Source organism: Plectropomus leopardus, chromosome 8, assembly GCF_026936395.1.
Source record: "Plectropomus leopardus strain MGB_pleo_1.0 chromosome 8, ASM2693639v1, whole genome shotgun sequence".
NCBI lineage: Eukaryota > Metazoa > Chordata > Actinopteri > Perciformes > Serranidae > Plectropomus > Plectropomus leopardus.
This window is the reverse complement of record NC_142183.1, coordinates 10,970,405-10,989,360: the sequence shown is the minus strand read 5'-3', so window position 1 is coordinate 10,989,360 and position 18,956 is coordinate 10,970,405. Positions and strand designations below refer to the sequence as shown.

The following is an 18,956-nucleotide window of genomic DNA, read 5'->3' as shown; positions in this document are numbered from 1 at the left end:
CTGCCAAAAATGCATTTATTTGGCATGTCGAAAAGTTGACCAAAAAAGCAAGGCTATAGTATGGCAAAAATGTCAAAAAATGACATGTCCCAAAAACAGCTGAAAACTGCATCAAACCACAGAAAATAGCTTGTAGATAAACACCATGGCATAGAAAGTTGCAAAAACTGCCCAAAAACACATTTTTTTGGCATTTTGAAAAGTTGACCAAAAAAGCAAGGCTATAGTATGGCAAAAATGTCAAAAAATGACATGTCCCAAAAACAGCTGAAAACTGCATTAAACCACAGAAAATAGCTTGTAGATAAACACCATGGCATAGAAAGTCTCAAAAACTGCCCAAAAACGCATTTTTTTGGCATGTCGAAAAGTTGACCAAAAAAGCAAGGCTATAGTATGGCAAAAATGTCAAAAAATGACATGTCCCAAAAACAGCTGAAAACCACATTAAATGAAGTAAAATAGCCTCTAAAGACTTGCCATGGCATAGAAAATTACAAAATGTGCCCAAAATACCATTTTTTGGCATTTTGAAAAGTTGACCAAAAAGGCAAGGCTATAGTATGGCAAAAATGTCAAAAAATGACATGTCCCAAAAACAGCTGAAAACCACATTAAATGAAGTAAAATAGCCTCTAAAGACTTGCCATGGCATAGAAAATTACAAAATGTGCCCCAAATACCATTTTTTGGCATTTTGAAAAGTTGACCAAAAAGGCAAGGCTATAGTATGGCAAAAATGTCAAAAAATGACATGTCCCAAAAACAGCTGAAAACTGCATTAAACCACAGAAAATAGCTTGTAGATAAACACCATGGCATAGAAAGTTGCAAAAACTGCCAAAAACGCATTTATTTGGCATGTCGAAAAGTTGACCAAAAAGGCAAGGCTATAGTATGGCAAAAATGTCAAAAAATGACATGTCCCAAAAACAGCTAAAAACTGCATTAAACCACAGAAAATAGCTTGTAGATAAACGCCATGGCATAGAACGTTGCAAAAACTTCCAAAAACACATTTTTTTGGCATGTCGAAAAGTTGACCAAAAAGGCAAGGCTATAGTATGGCAAAAATGTCAAAAAATGACATGTCCCAAAAACAGCTGAAAACCACATTAAATGAAGTAAAATAGCCTCTAAAGACTTGCCATGGCATAGAAAATTACTAAATGTGCCCCAAATACCATTTTTTGGCATTTTGAAAAGTTGACCAAAAAGGCAAGGCTATAGTATGGCAAAAATGTCAAAAAATGACATGTCCCAAAAACAGCTGAAAACTGCATTAAACCACAGAAAATAGCTTGTAGATAAACGCCATGGCATAGAACGTTGCAAAAACTGCCAAAAACGCATTTTTTTGGCATGTCGAAAAGTTGACCAAAAAAGCAAGGCTATAGTATGGCAAAAATGTCAAAAAATGACATGTCCCAAAAACAGCTGAAAACTGCATTAAACCACAGAAAATAGGCTGTAGATAAACGCCATGGCATAGAAAGTTGCAAAAACTGCCAAGAACGCATTTTTTTGGCATGTCGAAAAGTTGACCAAAAAAGCAAGGCTATAGTATGGCAAAAATGTCAAAAAATGACATGTCCCAAAAACAGCTGAAAACCACATTAAATGAAGTAAAATAGCCTCTAAAGACTTGCCATGGCATAGAAAATTACAAAATGTGCCCCAAATACCATTTTTTGGCATTTTGAAAAGTTGACCAAAAAGGCAAGGCTATAGTATGGCAAAAATGTCAAAAAATGACATGTCCCAAAAACAGCTAAAAACTGCATTAAACCACAGAAAATAGCTTGTAGATAAACGCCATGGCATAGAAAGTTGCAAAAACTGCCAAAAACGCATTTTTTTGGCATGTCGAAAAGTTGACCAAAAAGGCAAGGCTATAGTATGGCAAAAATGTCAAAAAGTGACATGTCCCAAAAACAGCTGAAAACCACATTAAATGAAGTAAAATAGCCTTTAAAGACTCGCCATGGCATAGAAAATTACAAAAAGTGCCCCAAATACCATTTTTTGGCATTTTGAAAAGTTGACCAAAAAGCAAGGCTATAGTATGGCAAAAATGTCAAAAAATGACATGTCCCAAAAACAGCTGAAAACCACATTAAATGAAGTAAAATAGCCTTTAAAGACTCGCCATGGCATAGAAAATTACAAAAAGTGCCCCAAATACCATTTTTTGGCATTTTGAAAAGTTGACCAAAAAAGCAAGGCTATAGTATGGCAAAAATGTCAAAAAATGACATGTCCCAAAAACAGCTAAAAACTGCATTAAACCACAGAAAATAGCTTGTAGATAAACGTCATGGCATAGAAAATTACAAAATGTGCCCAAAATACCATTTTTTGGCATTTTGAAAAGTTGACCAAAAAAGCAAGGCTATAGTATGGCAAAAATGTCAAAAAAGGACATGTCCCAAAAACAGCTGAAAACCACTCATAATAGGACATTGAGGCTCGCCATAGCAAAAAACTGCCCCACAAAAACCCCAAAAGTCATAATATAGCATGTCAAAAAAATGGGGAAAACAAAACCTATACTACAGTATGGCAAAACTGTTCACTGTAGTTCATCGAGATGCGCCATAGCATAGCATGTTGAAAACGGCCTAACAACAGCCAAAATGTCATAATATAGCATGTCCAAACAATGGCAACACAACACAGATTGGGCAAGGCAAGGCAGCTTTATTTGTATAGCAAATTTCATACAACATGGCAATTCAAAGTACTATACAGTGTATTAAAACATAAATACATAATACAGATTCAGATTTACAATAACAGCTAGAAGGTGTAAGATATACAAGTTAAAACAATTTCTAAATGAATAAATTGTAATAATAATAATAATAATTACTGAAGAAACAAAAACATAAGTGCAGGCAAGAGTTAGTGGATAGTGGGTTGAGTAGGCAGTGTAGAAAAGAATGTTTTCAGCTTTGACTTCAAAGTGTTGAGAGTCTGGTCTTATCAAACGTCGTCTTGGAGGTTATTCTAGGTTTGTGCTGCATGATAACAAAACGCTGACTCTCCATGTTTAGTTCTGACAAGTCGATGAAATGAAGGTGAAAACCACATTAAACCACATAAAATAGCCTGTCAAGACACACCGTAGTATAGAAAGTTGCAAAAAGTGCCAAAAACGCGATTATTTGGCATATGGAAAAGTTGACCAAAAATGCAAGGCTATAGTATGGCAAAAATGTCAAAAAATGACATGTCCCAAAAACAGCTGAAAACTGCATTAAACCACAGAAAATAGGCTGTAGAGAAACGCCATGGCATAGAAAGTTGCAAAAACTGCCAAAAACACATTTATTTGGCATGTCGAAAAGTTGACCAAAAAGGCAAAGTATGGCAAAAATGTCAAAAAATAACATGTCCCCAAAACAGCTGAAAACAACATTAAATGAAGTAAAATAGCTTTTAAAGATGCGCCATAGCATAGAAAATTACAAAAAGTGCCCAAAATACCATTTTTTGGCATGTGGAAAAATTGACCAAAAAAGCAAGGCTATAGTATGGCAAAAATGTCAAAAAATGACATATCCCAAAAACAGCTGAAAACCACATTAAATGAAGTAAAATAGTCTTTTAAAATGCGCCATAGCATAGTAAAATTACAAAAAGTGCCCAAAATACCATTTTTTGGCATTTTGAAAAAATGACCAAAACGGCAAGGCTATAGTATGGCAAAAATGTCAAAAAATGACATGTCCCAAAAACAGCTGAAAACTGCATTAAACCACAGAAAATAGCTTGTAGATAAACACCATGGCATAGAAAGTTGCAAAAACTGCCAAAAACGCATTTATTTGGCATGTCGAAAAGTTGACCAAAAAGGCAAGGCTATAGTATGGCAAAAATGTCAAAAAATGACATGTCCCAAAAACAGCTAAAAACTGCATTAAACCACAGAAAATAGCTTGTAGATAAACGCCATGGCATAGAAAGTTGCAAAAACTGCCAAAAACGCATTTATTTGGCATGTCGAAAAGTTGACCAAAAAGGCAAGGCTATAGTATGGCAAAAATGTCAAAAAATGACATGTCCCAAAAACAGCTGAAAACTGCATTAAACCACAGAAAATAGCTTGTAGATAAAAACCATGGCATAGAAAGTTGCAAAAACTGCCAAAAACGCATTTTTTTGGCATGTCAAAAAGTTGACCAAAAAAGCAAGGCTATAGTATGGCAAAAATGTCAAAAAATGACATGTCCCAAAAACAGCTAAAAACTGCATTAAACCACAGAAAATAGCTTGTAGATAAACGCCATGGCATAGAAAGTTGCAAAAACTGCCAAAAACGCATTTATTTGGCATGTCGAAAAGTTGACCAAAAAGGCAAGGCTATAGTATGGCAAAAATGTCAAAAAATGACATGTCCCAAAAACAGCTGAAAACTGCATTAAACCACAGAAAATAGCTTGTAGATAAACGCCATGGCATAGAAAGTTGCAAAACTGCCAAAACGCATTTTTGGCATGTCAAAAAGTTGACCAAAAGGCAAGGCTATAGTATGGCAAAATGTCAAAAAATGACATGTCCCAAAAACAGCTAAAAACTGCATTAAACCACAGAAAATAGCTTGTAGATAAACGCCATGGCATAGAAAGTTGCAAAAACTGCCAAAAACGCATTTATTTGGCATGTCGAAAAGTTGACCAAAAAGGCAAGGCTATAGTATGGCAAAAATGTCAAAAAATGACATGTCCCAAAAACAGCTGAAAACTGCATTAAACCACAGAAAATAGCTTGTAGATAAACACCATGGCATAGAAAGTTGCAAAAACTGCTAAAAAAACGCATTTATTTGGCATGTCGAAAAGTTGACCAAAAAGGCAAGGCTATAGTATGGCAAAAATGTCAAAAAATGACATGTCCCAAAAACAGCTGAAAACTGCATTAAACCACAGAAAATAGCTTGTAGATAAACACCATGGCATAGAAAGTTGCAAAAACTGCCAAAAACGCATTTTTTTGGCATGTCAAAAGTTGACCAAAAGGCAAGGCTATAGTATGGCAAAAATGTCAAAAAATGACATGTCCCAAAAACAGCTGAAAACTGCATTAAACCACAGAAAATAGCTTGTAGATAAACACCATGGCATAGAAAGTTGCAAAAACTGCCAAAAACGCATTTATTTGGCATGTCGAAAAGTGGACCAAAAAGGCAAGGCTATAGTATGGCAAAATGTCAAAAAATGACATGTCCCAAAAACAGCTGAAAACTGCATTAAACCACAGAAAATAGCTTGTAGATAAACGCCATGGCATAGAAAGTTGCAAAAACTGCCAAAAACGCATTTATTTGGCATGTCGAAAAGTTGACCAAAAAGGCAAGGCTATAGTATGGCAAAAATGTCAAAAAATGACATGTCCCAAAAACAGCTAAAAACTGCATTAAACCACAGAAAATAGCTTGTAGATAAACGCCATGGCATAGAAAGTTGCAAAACTGCCAAAAACGCATTTATTTGGCATGTCGAAAAGTTGACCAAAAAGGCAAGGCTATAGTATGGCAAAATGTCAAAAAATGACATGTCCCAAAAACAGCTGAAAACTGCATTAAACCACAGAAAATAGCTTGTAGATAAACGCCATGGCATAGAAAGTTGCAAAAACTGCCAAAAACGCATTTATTTGGCATGTCGAAAAGTTGACCAAAAAGGCAAGGCTATAGTATGGCAAAAATGTCAAAAAATGACATGTCCCAAAAACAGCTGAAAACTGCATTAAACCACAGAAAATAGCTTGTAGATAAACACCATGGCATAGAAAATTACAAAAAGTGCCCCAAATACCATTTTTTGGCATTTTGAAAAGTTGACCAAAAAGCAAGGCTATAGTATGGCAAAAATGTCAAAAAATGACATGTCCCAAAAACAGCTGAAAACCACATTAAATGAAGTAAAATAGCCTCTAAAGACTTGCCATGGCATAGAAAATTACAAAATGTGCCCCAAATACCATTTTTTGGCATTTTGAAAAGTTGACCAAAAAGGCAAGGCTATAGTATGGCAAAAATGTCAAAAATTGACATGTCCCAAAAACAGCTGAAACCTGCATTAAACCACAGAAAATAGCTTGTAGATAAACGCCATGGCATAGAAAGTTGCAAAAACTGCCAAAAACGCATTTATTTGGCATGTCGAAAAGTTGACCAAAAAAGCAAGGCTATAGTATGGCAAAAATGTCAAAAAATGACATGTCCCAAAAACAGCTGAAAACTGCATTAAACCACAGAAAATAGGCTGTAGATAAACGCCATGGCATAGAAAGTTGCAAAAACTGCCCAAAAACACATTTTTTTGGCATGTCGAAAAGTTGACCAAAAAAGCAAGGCTATAGTATGGCAAAAATGTCAAAAAATGACATGTCCCAAAAACAGCTAAAAACTGCATTAAACCACAGAAAATAGCTTGTAGATAAACACCATGGCATAGAAAGTTGCAAAAACTGCCAAAAACGCATTTTTTTGGCATGTCAAAAAGTTGACCAAAAAAGCAAGGCTATAGTATGGCAAAAATGTCAAAAAATGACATGTCCCAAAAACAGCTGAAAACCACATTAAATGAAGTAAAATAGCCTCTAAAGACTTGCCATGGCATAGAAAATTACAAAATGTGCCCCAAATACCATTTTTTGGCATTTTGAAAAGTTGACCAAAAAGGCAAGGCTATAGTATGGCAAAAATGTCAAAAATTGACATGTCCCAAAAACAGCTGAAAACTGCATTAAACCACAGAAAATAGCTTGTAGATAAACGCCATGGCATAGAAAGTTGCAAAAACTGCCAAAAACGCATTTTTTTGGCATGTCGAAAAGTTGACCAAAAAAGCAAGGCTATAGTATGGCAAAAATGTCAAAAAATGACATGTCCCAAAAACAGCTGAAAACTGCATTAAACCACAGAAAATAGGCTGTAGATAAACACCATGGCATAGAAAGTTGCAAAAACTGCCCAAAAACACATTTATTTGGCATGTCGAAAAGTTGACCAAAAAGGCAAGGCTATAGTATGGCAAAAATGTCAAAAAATGACATGTCCCAAAAACAGCTGAAAACTGCATTAAACCACAGAAAATAGGCTGTAGATAAACGCCATGGCATAGAAAGTTGCAAAAACTGCCCAAAAACACATTTTTTTGGCATGTCGAAAAGTTGACCAAAAAAGCAAGGCTATAGTATGGCAAAAATGTCAAAAAATGACATGTCCCAAAAACAGCTAAAAACTGCATTAAACCACAGAAAATAGCTTGTAGATAAACACCATGGCATAGAAAGTTGCAAAAACTGCCAAAAACGCATTTTTTTGGCATGTCAAAAAGTTGACCAAAAAAGCAAGGCTATAGTATGGCAAAAATGTCAAAAAATGACATGTCCCAAAAACAGCTGAAAACCACATTAAATGAAGTAAAATAGCCTCTAAAGACTTGCCATGGCATAGAAAATTACAAAATGTGCCCAAAATACCATTTTTTGGCATGTCAAAAAGTTGACCAAAAAGGCAAGGCTATAGTATGGCAAAAATGTCAAAAAATGACATGTCTCAAAAACAGCTGAAAACTGCATTAAACCACAGAAAATAGCTTGTAGATAAAGGCCATGGCATAGAAAGTTGCAAAAACTGCCAAAAACACATTTATTTGGCATGTTGAAAAGTTGACCTAAAAGGCAAGGCTATAGTATGGCAAAAATGTCAAAAAATGACATGTCCCAAAAACAGCTGAAAACTCCATTAAACCACAGAAAATAGGCTGTAGAGAAAAGCCATGGCATAGAAAGTTGCAAAAACTGCCAAAAACGCATTTTTTTGGCATGTCGAAAAGTTGACCAAAAAAGCAAGGCTATAGTATGGCAAAAATGTCAAAAAATGACATTTCCCAAAAACAGCTGAAAACTGCATTAAACCACAGAAAATAGCTTGTAGATAAACGCCATGGCATAGAAAGTTGCAAAAACTGCCAAAAACGCATTTATTTGGCATGTTGAAAAGTTGACCAAAAGAGCAAGGCTATAGTATGGCAAAAATGTCAAAAAATGACATGTCCCAAAAACAGCTATAAACTGCATTAAACCACAGAAAATAGCTTGTAGATAAACGCCATGGCATAGAAAGTTGCAAAAACTGCCAAAAACGCATTTATTTGGCATGTTGAAAAGTTGACCAAAAAGGCAAGGCTATAGTATGGCAAAAATGTCAAAAAATGACATGTCCCAAAAACAGCTGAAAACTGCATTAAACCACAGAAAATAGGCTGTAGAGGAACGCCATGGCATAGAAAGTTGCAAAAACTGCCAAAAACGCATTTTTTTGGCATTTTGAAAAGTTGACCAAAAAGGCAAGGCTATAGTATGGCAAAAATGTCAAAAAATGACATGTCCCAAAAACAGCTAAAAACTGCAGTAAACCACAGAAAATAGCCTGTAGATAAACGCCATGGCATAGAATGTTGTAAAAACTTCCAAAAACGCATTTATTTGGCATGTCGAAAAGTTGACCAAAAAGGCAAGGCTATAGTAAGGCAAAAAAGTCAAAAAATGACATGTCCCAAAAACAGCTGAAAACTGCATTAAACCACAGAAAATAGGCTGTAGAGGAACGCCATGGCATAGAAAGTTGCAAAAACTGCCAAAAACGCATTTTTTTGGCATGTCGAAAAGTTGACCAAAAAAGCAAGGCTATAGTATGGCAAAAATGTCAAAAAATGACATGTCCCAAAAACAGCTAAAAACTGCATTAAACCACAGAAAACAGCTTGTAGATAAACGCCATGGCATAGAAAGTTGCAAAAACTGCCAAAAACGCATTTTTTTGGCATGTCGAAAAGTTGACCAAAAAAGCAAGGCTATAGTATGGCAAAAATGTCAAAAAATGATATATTCCAAAAACAGCTGAAAACCACATTAAATGAAGTAAAATAGCCTTTAAAGACGCACCATAGCATAGAAAATTACACAAAGTGCCCCAAATACCATTTTTTTGGCATTTTGAAAAGTTGACCAAAAAGGCAAGGCTATAGTATGGCAAAAATGTCAAAAAATGACATGTCCCAAAAACAGCTGAAAACTGCATTAAACCACAGAAAATAGGCTGTAGAGGAACGCCATGGCATAGAAAGTTGCAAAAACTGCCAAAAACGCATTTATTTGGCATGTCGAAAAGTTGACCAAAAAAGCAAGGCTATAGTATGGCAAAAAAGTCAAAAAATGACATATCCCAAAAACAGCTGAAAACCACATTAAATGAAGTAAAATAGCCTTTAAAGACGCACCATGGCATAGAAAGTTGCAAAAACTGCCAAAAACGCATTTATTTGGCATGTCGAAAAGTTGACCAAAAAAGCAAGGCTATAGTATGGCAAAAAAGTCAAAAAAATGACATATCCCAAAAACAGCTGAAAACCACATTAAATGAAGTAAAATAGCCTTTAAAGACGCACCATGGCATAGAAAGTTGCAAAAACTGCCAAAAACGCATTTATTTGGCATGTCGAAAAGTTGACCAAAAAGGCAAGGCTATAGTAAGGCAAAAAAGTCAAAAAATGACATGTCCCAAAAACAGCTGAAAACTGCATTAAACCACAGAAAATAGGCTGTAGAGGAACGCCATGGCATAGAAAGTTGCAAAAACTGCCAAAAACGCATTTTTTTGGCATGTCGAAAAGTTGACCAAAAAAGCAAGGCTATAGTATGGCAAAAATGTCAAAAAATGACATGTCCCAAAAACAGCTAAAAACTGCATTAAACCACAGAAAATAGGATGTAGATAAACACCATGGCATAGAAAGTTGCAAAAACTGCCCAAAAGCATTTATTTGGCATGTTGAAAAGTTGACCAAAAAAGCAAGGCTATAGTATGGCAAAAATGTCAAAAAATGACATGTCCCAAAAACAGCTATAAACTGCATTAAACCACAGAAAATAGCTTGTAGATAAACGCCATGGCATAGAAAGTTGCAAAAACTGCCAAAAACGCATTTATTTGGCATGTCGAAAAGTTGACCAAAAAAGCAAGGCTATAGTATGGCAAAAAAGTCAAAAAATGACATATCCCAAAAACAGCTGAAAACCACATTAAATGAAGTAAAATAGCCTTTAAAGACGCACCATGGCATAGAAAGTTGCAAAAACTGCCAAAAACGCATTTATTTGGCATGTCGAAAAGTTGACCAAAAAGGCAAGGCTATAGTATGGCAAAAATGTCAAAAAATGACATGTCCCAAAAACAGCTAAAAACTGCATTAAACCACAGAAAATAGGATGTAGATAAACACCATGGCATAGAAAGTTGCAAAAACTGCCCAAAAACACATTTTTTTGGCATTTTGAAAAGTTGACCAAAAAGGCAAGGCTATAGTATGGCAAAAATGTCAAAAAATGACATGTCCCAAAAACAGCTAAAAACTGCATTAAACCACAGAAAATAGGCTGTAGAGGAACGCCATGGCATAGAAAGTTGCAAAAACTGCCAAAAACGCATTTATTTGGCATGTTGAAAAGTTGACCAAAAAAGCAAGGCTATAGTATGGCAAAAATGTCAAAAAATGACATGTCCCAAAAACAGCTATAAACTGCATTAAACCACAGAAAATAGCTTGTAGATAAACGCCATGGCATAGAAAGTTGCAAAAACTGCCAAAAACGCATTTATTTGGCATGTCGAAAAGTTGACCAAAAAAGCAAGGCTATAGTATGGCAAAAAAGTCAAAAAATGACATATCCCAAAAACAGCTGAAAACCACATTAAATGAAGTAAAATAGCCTTTAAAGACGCACCATGGCATAGAAAGTTGCAAAAACTGCCAAAAACGCATTTTTTTGGCATGTCGAAAAGTTGACCAAAAAAGCAAGGCTATAGTATGGCAAAAATGTCAAAAAATGACATGTCCCCAAAACAGCTAAAAACTGCATTTAATAACAGAAAATAGCTTTTAGATAAACGCCATGGCATAGAAAGTTGCAAAAACTGCCAAAAACGCATTTATTTGGCATGTTGAAAAGTTGACCTAAAAGGCAAGGCTATAGTATGGCAAAAATGTCAAAAAATGACATGTCCCAAAAACAGCTGAAAACTGCATTAAACCACAGAAAATAGGCTGTAGAGGAACGCCATGGCATAGAAAGTTGCAAAAACTGCCAAAAACGCATTTTTTTGGCATGTCGAAAAGTTGACCAAAAAAGCAAGGCTATAGTATGGCAAAAATGTCAAAAAATGACATGTCCCAAAAACAGCTAAAAACTGCATTAAACCACAGAAAACAGCTTGTAGATAAACGCCATGGCATAGAAAGTTGCAAAAACTGCCAAAAACGCATTTTTTTGGCATGTCGAAAAGTTGACCAAAAAAGCAAGGCTATAGTATGGCAAAAATGTCAAAAAATGATATATTCCAAAAACAGCTGAAAACCACATTAAATGAAGTAAAATAGCCTTTAAAGACGCACCATAGCATAGAAAATTACACAAAGTGCCCCAAATACCATTTTTTTGGCATTTTGAAAAGTTGACCAAAAAGGTAAGGCTATAGTATGGCAAAAATGTCAAAAAATGATATATTCCAAAAACAGCTGAAAACCACATTAAATGAAGTAAAATAGTCTTTTAATACGTGCCATAGCATAGAAAGTTGCAAAAACTGCCAAAAACGCATTTATTTGGCATGTCGAAAAGTTGACCAAAAAGGCAAGGCTATAGTAAGGCAAAAAAGTCAAAAAATGACATGTCCCAAAAACAGCTGAAAACTGCATTAAACCACAGAAAATAGGCTGTAGAGGAACGCCATGGCATGGAAAGTTGCAAAAACTGCCAAAAACGCATTTTTTTGGCATGTCGAAAAGTTGACCAAAAAAGCAAGGCTATAGTATGGCAAAAATGTCAAAAAATGATATATTCCAAAAACAGCTGAAAACCACATTAAATGAAGTAAAATAGTCTTTTAATACGTGCCATAGCATAGAAAGTTGCAAAAACTGCCAAAAACGCATTTATTTGGCATGTCGAAAAGTTGACCAAAAAGGCAAGGCTATAGTAAGGCAAAAAAGTCAAAAAATGACATGTCCCAAAAACAGCTGAAAACTGCATTAAACCACAGAAAATAGGCTGTAGAGGAACGCCATGGCATGGAAAGTTGCAAAAACTGCCAAAAACGCATTTATTTGGCATGTTGAAAAGTTGACCTAAAAGGCAAGGCTATAGTATGGCAAAAATGTCAAAAATGATATATTCCAAAAACAGCTGAAAACCACATTAAACCACAGAAAATAGCTTGTAGATAAACACCATGGCATAGAAAGTTGCAAAACTGCCAAAAGCGCATTTATTTGGCATGTCGAAAAGTTGACCAAAAGGCAAGGCTATAGTATGGCAAAATGTCAAAAATGACATGTCCCAAAAACAGCTGAAAACTGCATTAAACCACAGAAAATAGGCTGTAGAGGAACGCCATGGCATAGAAAATTACAAAAAGTGCCCAAAATACCATTTTTTGGCATTTTGAAAAGTTGACCAAAAAGGCAAGGCTATAGTATGGCAAAAATGTCAAAAAATGACATATCCCAATAACAGCTAAAAATCACATTAAATGAAGTAAAATAGTTTTTTAACATGCGCCATAGCATAGAAAATTACAAAAAGTGCCCAGAATACCATTTTTTGGCATTTTGAAAAGTTGACCAAAAAGGCAAGGCTATAGTATGGCAAAATGTCAAAAAGTGACATGTCCCAAAAACAGCTGAAAACTGCATTAAACCACAGAAAATAGCTTGTAGATAAACACCATGGCATAGAAAGTTGCAAAAACTGCCAAAAACACATTTTTTTGGTATTTTGAAAAGTTGACCAAAAAGGCAAGGCTATAGTATGGCAAAATGTCAAAAAGTGACATATCCCAAAAACAGCTGAAAATCACATTAAATGAAGTAAAATAGCCTTTAAAGACGCACCATAGCATAGAAAATTACAAAAAGTGCCCAAAATACCATTTTTTGGCATTTTGAAAAGTTGACCACAAAGGCAAGGCTATTGTTCGGGCGAAAATGTCAAAATATGACAGTGGAACATTCAAACTATCACATTGTCAAATATTTTCATAAAGTCATATGAAATTATCTGACAGTGTTTAGCAGATCGTTTTGCCGTGTTTTGGGTTGCCAATTGAGTGCTGACTGTAACTTTGCTTTTTTTCTCCCCCTCCAGCAATGTAACGATGTGGGCCTGATGGCGTATTTAGGCACCATCACCAAGACCTGCAACAGCATGAACCAGTTCATCAACAAGTTCAACGTCCTGTACGACAGACAGGGCATCGGCCGGAGGATGAGAGGACTTTTCTTTTGAGCTAGGAGTTAACTGAAGCAGAGACAAACGAGCACTGCAGTTTCTTTTTCTCTGTTTTGTTCATTTTGTTTTGCTTGTATTTTTGGTTGGCTAATGCAAATTCTACAGTAGCTCTTCAAATAACTTTATGGTTTTTGACAAGTGTATTAAAACGCACTTAAATACACCAATTGGTAAGAAAAACATACTAAATATGTCAACTCTTTGTTGGGTATGCACATAAATGAATCCACTGTACATTAACGTTATATTATTTTGCCCCGTTTGTTCTGTTTCTGTATGTAATAAATGATCTGATTCTTTTTCATTGGAGTTTGACTCCTTTCTTAGATTTAATGATTTAATAGGGTCGACATCGTAACTGTACACGAAACACGGGTCATAAAAATGTCAGACCTGCGCTTTGAAATGAGCCAATGAAAGTCAGCGATGTGTTGTGGCGGGTTTATTGTCAGTTAGCTCGTCTTTTGATGTTGTGTTCCTGCTGTTCGATTGCCTCTGGGGGTTCAAACACACAGGCATACGTGGCAAGAGACGAGGGGCGGGGGGTGTTTTAGCTCCAGAGTCGGAGGTCTAACAGGAGTCAGCGAGTTTTTAACGTACAGCGGAACCAGACATAATGACCCCCAGTCTGGGAGTTAGCACTCCACTTTACTAGTCTGCATCTACCTGCCATCTGGCACTAAGACGAACAAGCAGTTTCTTTAAGGTCGGCGCGAATCCTAAAAAAAAGTCTTAAAAAGCGTTGAGCATGGGGCGTCCGGGGGCTCAGTGGAAAAAGCAGGCGCCTTATATACGAAGGCAGCGTCCATGCTGCAGCGGCCGCGGATTCAATTCTGGCTCACAGACCTTTGCTGCATGTCATCCCCTCTCTCTCCCCCTCACGTTATCAAGTTTCTGTACTATCTAAAAAAATGCCAAAAAATAATTAAAAAAAAAAAAACACTGAGTATTAATAGGGCCTTAATTTACACTGAATTGTATAAAATTAGTCAGAATAGTTCTCAAAATAGTTGGTAATAATTGGATTTAAAAAAAAAAAGTCTTATGCCTCTAACATTTTTGTCCCTATTCTTTAAGTCATGTTTTATGTTTAAACAAAAACTTGGGCCAAATTGTTCATAACTTTCACCATAAATTTCTTAAATATTGTGTTTTGGAAAATTGGTCTTGAATTTTAGTCAGAGTGGGTTTAAAAAAAAAAAAAAAAAACTTAAAAAGTCTTAAACTGCACTTGCTTTTAGCTGTAGGAATCCTGTTATTTACTTTGTCTTCTTGCACCTTTAAAATAAATTCAGATTGAAAATATTACTCATTAGCCAATCAGAATCTGTTTTGTAAAACTTTATTATCGGATTAGTGAAAATTCATTTGCACTACATGCTTGTTTTACTCACTGACAGCGATACATTAACAGTTGTTAATTGAAAAAAAAGTTTATAATACAAATGTTGAAATTTTCCAATGCTTTCCCGCAGGTTGTTCCTGTGAAAATACATTCAAGATTTTAAAATTTCCTCAAAAAATATGAAAATGTTCAACTTAGATGTTTTCAGTCAAAGTCTTTAATTTCTAAAGAAAAAATACCTCCAAAATCCTGGACGCTTTACTGGCTGTGGCCCGACTCTGCAGGCTCGTCGGCGGCCGCAGCAGGCTGTGGGTACTGGAAGCGGACGGGGTCGTACAGGTCATCCCGGGGGTCGTAGGGCATCGGGTAATAATACGGATATGGGTAGCTGACTTTCTTCTCAATGGGAGCAGGGGGAGCTGGCTCCTCCACTGGCTCCTCTTTCTTCTCCTCCTCCACAGGAGGGAGTGGTGGTGGCGGCGGGGGGATGACGACCTTCCCCTTCATGGGCCGGGGTGGGTGGTCAATCAGGCAGTCAGGGTCCCAGTAGGGGTCGCAGTCGTACTCCATGCCCTTGAAGGTGCGCACGGGGACCGGGATGGACTTCTTGACGAGGACAGGAGGAGGTGGAGGCGGGGCGGACTTCTTTGGCGGAGGAGGAGGAGGTTGGGGAACTGCGACCGGAGCTGGAGCCTTCTGGGGGGTGCAGTGGGGGTGGTAGCGGGGGTCGCAGAGCACGGGCACGGAGCCAGTGGGCAGGTAGACGATGTGGGGCTTACAGAGGGGGTCTTTCTTGTTGCACAGGTAGAGAACGTCGGCCTGGGAGATGGACGGCACGGGGGGGAGAGGAGGAGGGGTCGCCGGGGGCTCTGTGGGCTTCGGGACACCTTTCATGGCGGGTGGAGGCGGAGCGACTTTGCACTTCTTGTCTGTGGCCGGATCGCACATGATCATCGGCATCCCCAGTTTGTTCTGGTAGTAAGAAGCGTTGGGGCCGTAGGTGTGCTCCAGGTACCTCATCTGCTGGTAGAGCATCCGCAGCTTATCGATCTCATAGAGCTGAGAGACAGAGGGGAAAAAACAGAGAGGGTCCAAAATAAATTTATTATCAAATTATCATTATTAAAGTTTGTCCTTAAATCCTGCTACATCTTAAAAAAAGGAGTGAAAAAATAAACTGATGCAGAAAATAGAGCTGAAAGATTAATGAGTCAGATGTCAACTATTACGTTAATCCAAGGTTTTGACAATTTCACGGGCAAAACGTTTTAATGACTTTTCAATGAGTTTTTTTTTTTTTCCCAACTTGTCAGGCGTTTTTTAAACTATTCAAACATATTTCATCTAGCTGGTGTACATAGAGGGAGAGATAAGAAAAAAATGAATACGCCTAAGTGATAGTAAACGTCACACATCAATGCAAACTACCACAGTAACGTCCAAAGCTACAGAAAATACTTTTCTTGTTATAACACATTGTGTGGAAGGTTATTCATGCAAGATTGCTGTAACAATTTCATTACAAAACAAAATTCCACAGAAAATCATAGTGTAGTATGTTGTTAAAAAAATATAAATATAAAATATATATATATATATATATATATATATATATATATATAACTATATGTCATAAAAAAACATAGTCAATGTATATTATGTTGTATAAAATTCAATTAAAGTCATAGGATAGTAATGTAATAAAAATAATAGTATGGTATGCCAAAAAAATATTTTAAATATTTTAAAAAATTGTCACAAAGTTAGAAAAACAAAACAGGATAGTATGTTTTAAATAAATTCATTAAAAGTAATTATATAGCATGCCACTAACAACTTTTATTAAGAAGTCAGTACAAAAATGTCATAAAAAATTTAATCAGTCTATTCTCTGTGCAAGTCAAGGCTTTTAAAAGTATCTCCTCAGACACGGGGAAAGCTCAAAAGTCAAATTTATTTTGAATGTAATATTTTTAAAAAGTCTTTCAGTAATTGAGGTTTTTGTTGGAAATCGTTGGATTATCAGTGTTGATTTTGTTTTTGGCTACTTTTCTGCTTTTTAAAATCATTCTTTGGGTTATTCCATCTCTTCCTCACTGGAATCTTCCAGAGAAAGAAAGCGTGCATCATTTCTTTCACCGTCACGTCTTTACAGGTGTGATGTGTCCCTGTTGTATTTACCCCCTCAGTGTGTCCGATGCTGCTGTAGTAGCGGTAGTAAGCCTGGAAGTCGGGGTTCCCTCTGTGCCACCTGGGGTCCACGTTACGCTTCGGTCTGGAGTGAGTCAGAAAGGCGTTCGCTCTCTGTGAGTCGATACCAACATGACTTACAGGAACCATCTCTGTCAACGAAAGAGAGGAGGATTAGTCCTTTAAACGACGCCTTTAGACTTTATTCTGAAGTTACTATGATGTGCACATACCTTCCTGCTTAATGGCGTTTAACAAAGATTTGGCCTCCAGAAGGCCTGGAAGAGGAGAAAATCATGCTTATCGTCATGTTTTTGACATTTTTCTTCATAAGCAAGATAAAGACTCAGGACTGACCTGGGAGCAGCATCAGACAGCAGAGTGCCGCCGCCATCCATAAAGACGAAATCATCTCCACCCTGCAGCTTAGACCAGGCGTTCATGAGAAAAACAGAGTTGTACAGTTTTCAAAGTTTTCATCATATCATTGCTATTTGATAAGTTAAGCAAGAAATATAGTTTGTAATCTTTTTAAAAACAAATTTTATAATATTTATACACCAATACTCAAAAACACATTTTAAAGGGTGTGTAGGTAAAATCTACTTTTTTCTCACTACAGAATTTAAATGTTTCATAAATTAAGAAAAAAAATTTTGTTTCACAGTAGCACGACAAAAACAGTAAAATTTGGTTCCAAGTAGACAGAGATCGGTATAAAATACAACACAAAGCAGCTGCAGGAGATGAAATGCAGTTTTGAGTTCAATAAATAAGCACTTTTCAGCGCCTGAAGACAAAAATCACCTCAGCGTGTTTCACTCACCTGGTTCAGGAAGCTGTCTTCACTGCAGCGACGGGGCCGAGGGGGTTAAATACAGATCTGTGTGTCAGACCCCCTGAAACATCCCCTCCTGTCCAATGAGACTCCACCATCTCTGACACGAATCCCTCGTCCCTCCTCTCCTTTAATACCGTTTAATATGGGGCCTTTGGCGCCAATTAGGAATAAAGAGCCCCCGCAGGTTCGGCAGCAGAACCATAAAGAGAACAGACTTCAAATGGAAACTCCCCATTAAGTCTGAGAGGAAAGCGTCGCCTGCTGGGACGACTGCAACTGTGGGGAAAATGCTGCCGACTAACACAATATCTGAGCCAAAAAAGACGGTAAAAATCACAGATAATGACCCGCACGGCTTAAATGTACTTTTATGATTTTTTTTCTGAAATGCTGTCAGCTCCAAAAGGCGTTTTTTTTTTTTAAGCCAGAGAACACCTGCTTTTTTGTCTTTGCATGTTCAGGATTAGATTTTAAACTCTTATGAGTAAATCAAGGGTGAATTATGGGATGCTTTCATACCACATATATGTCTAATTTAATGCATTTGTATGATGTTCACACTTGATATACTTTGGCCTGAGTATACAGCAAATGCATTTTTGTTTGGTTAACGTGTCAGTTGATCTTCAGAAAATAAACATCTTCTATTCAGTTTGTCATTTGTCGAGCACAAACGGTTTCAGCTTGAGGCAAGTTAGACCGAAGACTTTAAAAGAGCCTTTAATGCCAGGTAGAAAAAAGTTAAAGGCCAATTATATGTTAACCAAAACTGAAAAAAATAAACAAAATTGAAATCCAACTTTATGTCAAATGATCCAAATTTAGTGACAATTTAAAAATCCAAATTGAAGAGAACATAAGAAAAAGAAGAAAAGAAAATATACATAAAAAAAAACTGTAAAAAAAAAACCAAACAACTAGCCAAAATTTAAGAGAAAAATCAAAATTGAAAAATCAAAATAATCAAAATTAAAGACAATTATTTAATTAATTAAAACTATCAGAGCTCAAGTAAAGAGAATCAAAAAAGAGGAAAAAAATCAAAATCAAAATTGAAGACAAAAAATGTAAAATTTAAGAAAAAACTTCTTTTTCTTTAAATGGAAGAAAAATTACTTATGGGTCGAGACGATTTAGTAAAAATATTTATTTAACAAAAAATAATTTTGGTCAAGGGTAAAACATAAATGTGTTTGCTGGCAATTTTCTGTGCAATTTTTT

At 36.3% G+C, this 18,956-nt stretch overlaps 2 protein-coding genes across 2 annotated transcripts in view; one reads left to right on the top strand and one right to left on the bottom strand.

The window, feature by feature from the left end:
- cops6 (COP9 signalosome subunit 6) overlaps positions 1-13,668 on the top strand; it is a 40,175-nt gene extending 26,507 nt beyond the window's left edge. The window contains exon 10 of the mRNA XM_042493396.2: positions 13,216-13,668. Coding sequence (XP_042349330.2) covers positions 13,216-13,356 — 141 coding nt within the window. The 3' untranslated portion in view covers positions 13,357-13,668. The remainder of the gene's footprint in view (positions 1-13,215) is intronic.
- A 117-nt stretch (positions 13,669-13,785) lies between these two features.
- On the bottom strand, positions 13,786-17,123 carry and4 (actinodin4). The gene is made up of 2 exons (XM_088080880.1): positions 16,886-17,123; positions 13,786-15,763 (listed from the first exon to the last, which is right to left on the bottom strand). The coding sequence occupies exons 1-2, from the start codon at positions 17,042-17,044 to the stop codon at positions 14,963-14,965; spliced, it is 960 nt and encodes a 319-aa protein (XP_087937006.1). The 5' UTR covers positions 17,045-17,123; the 3' UTR covers positions 13,786-14,962.
- Positions 17,124-18,956: the final 1,833 nt, after the last annotated feature.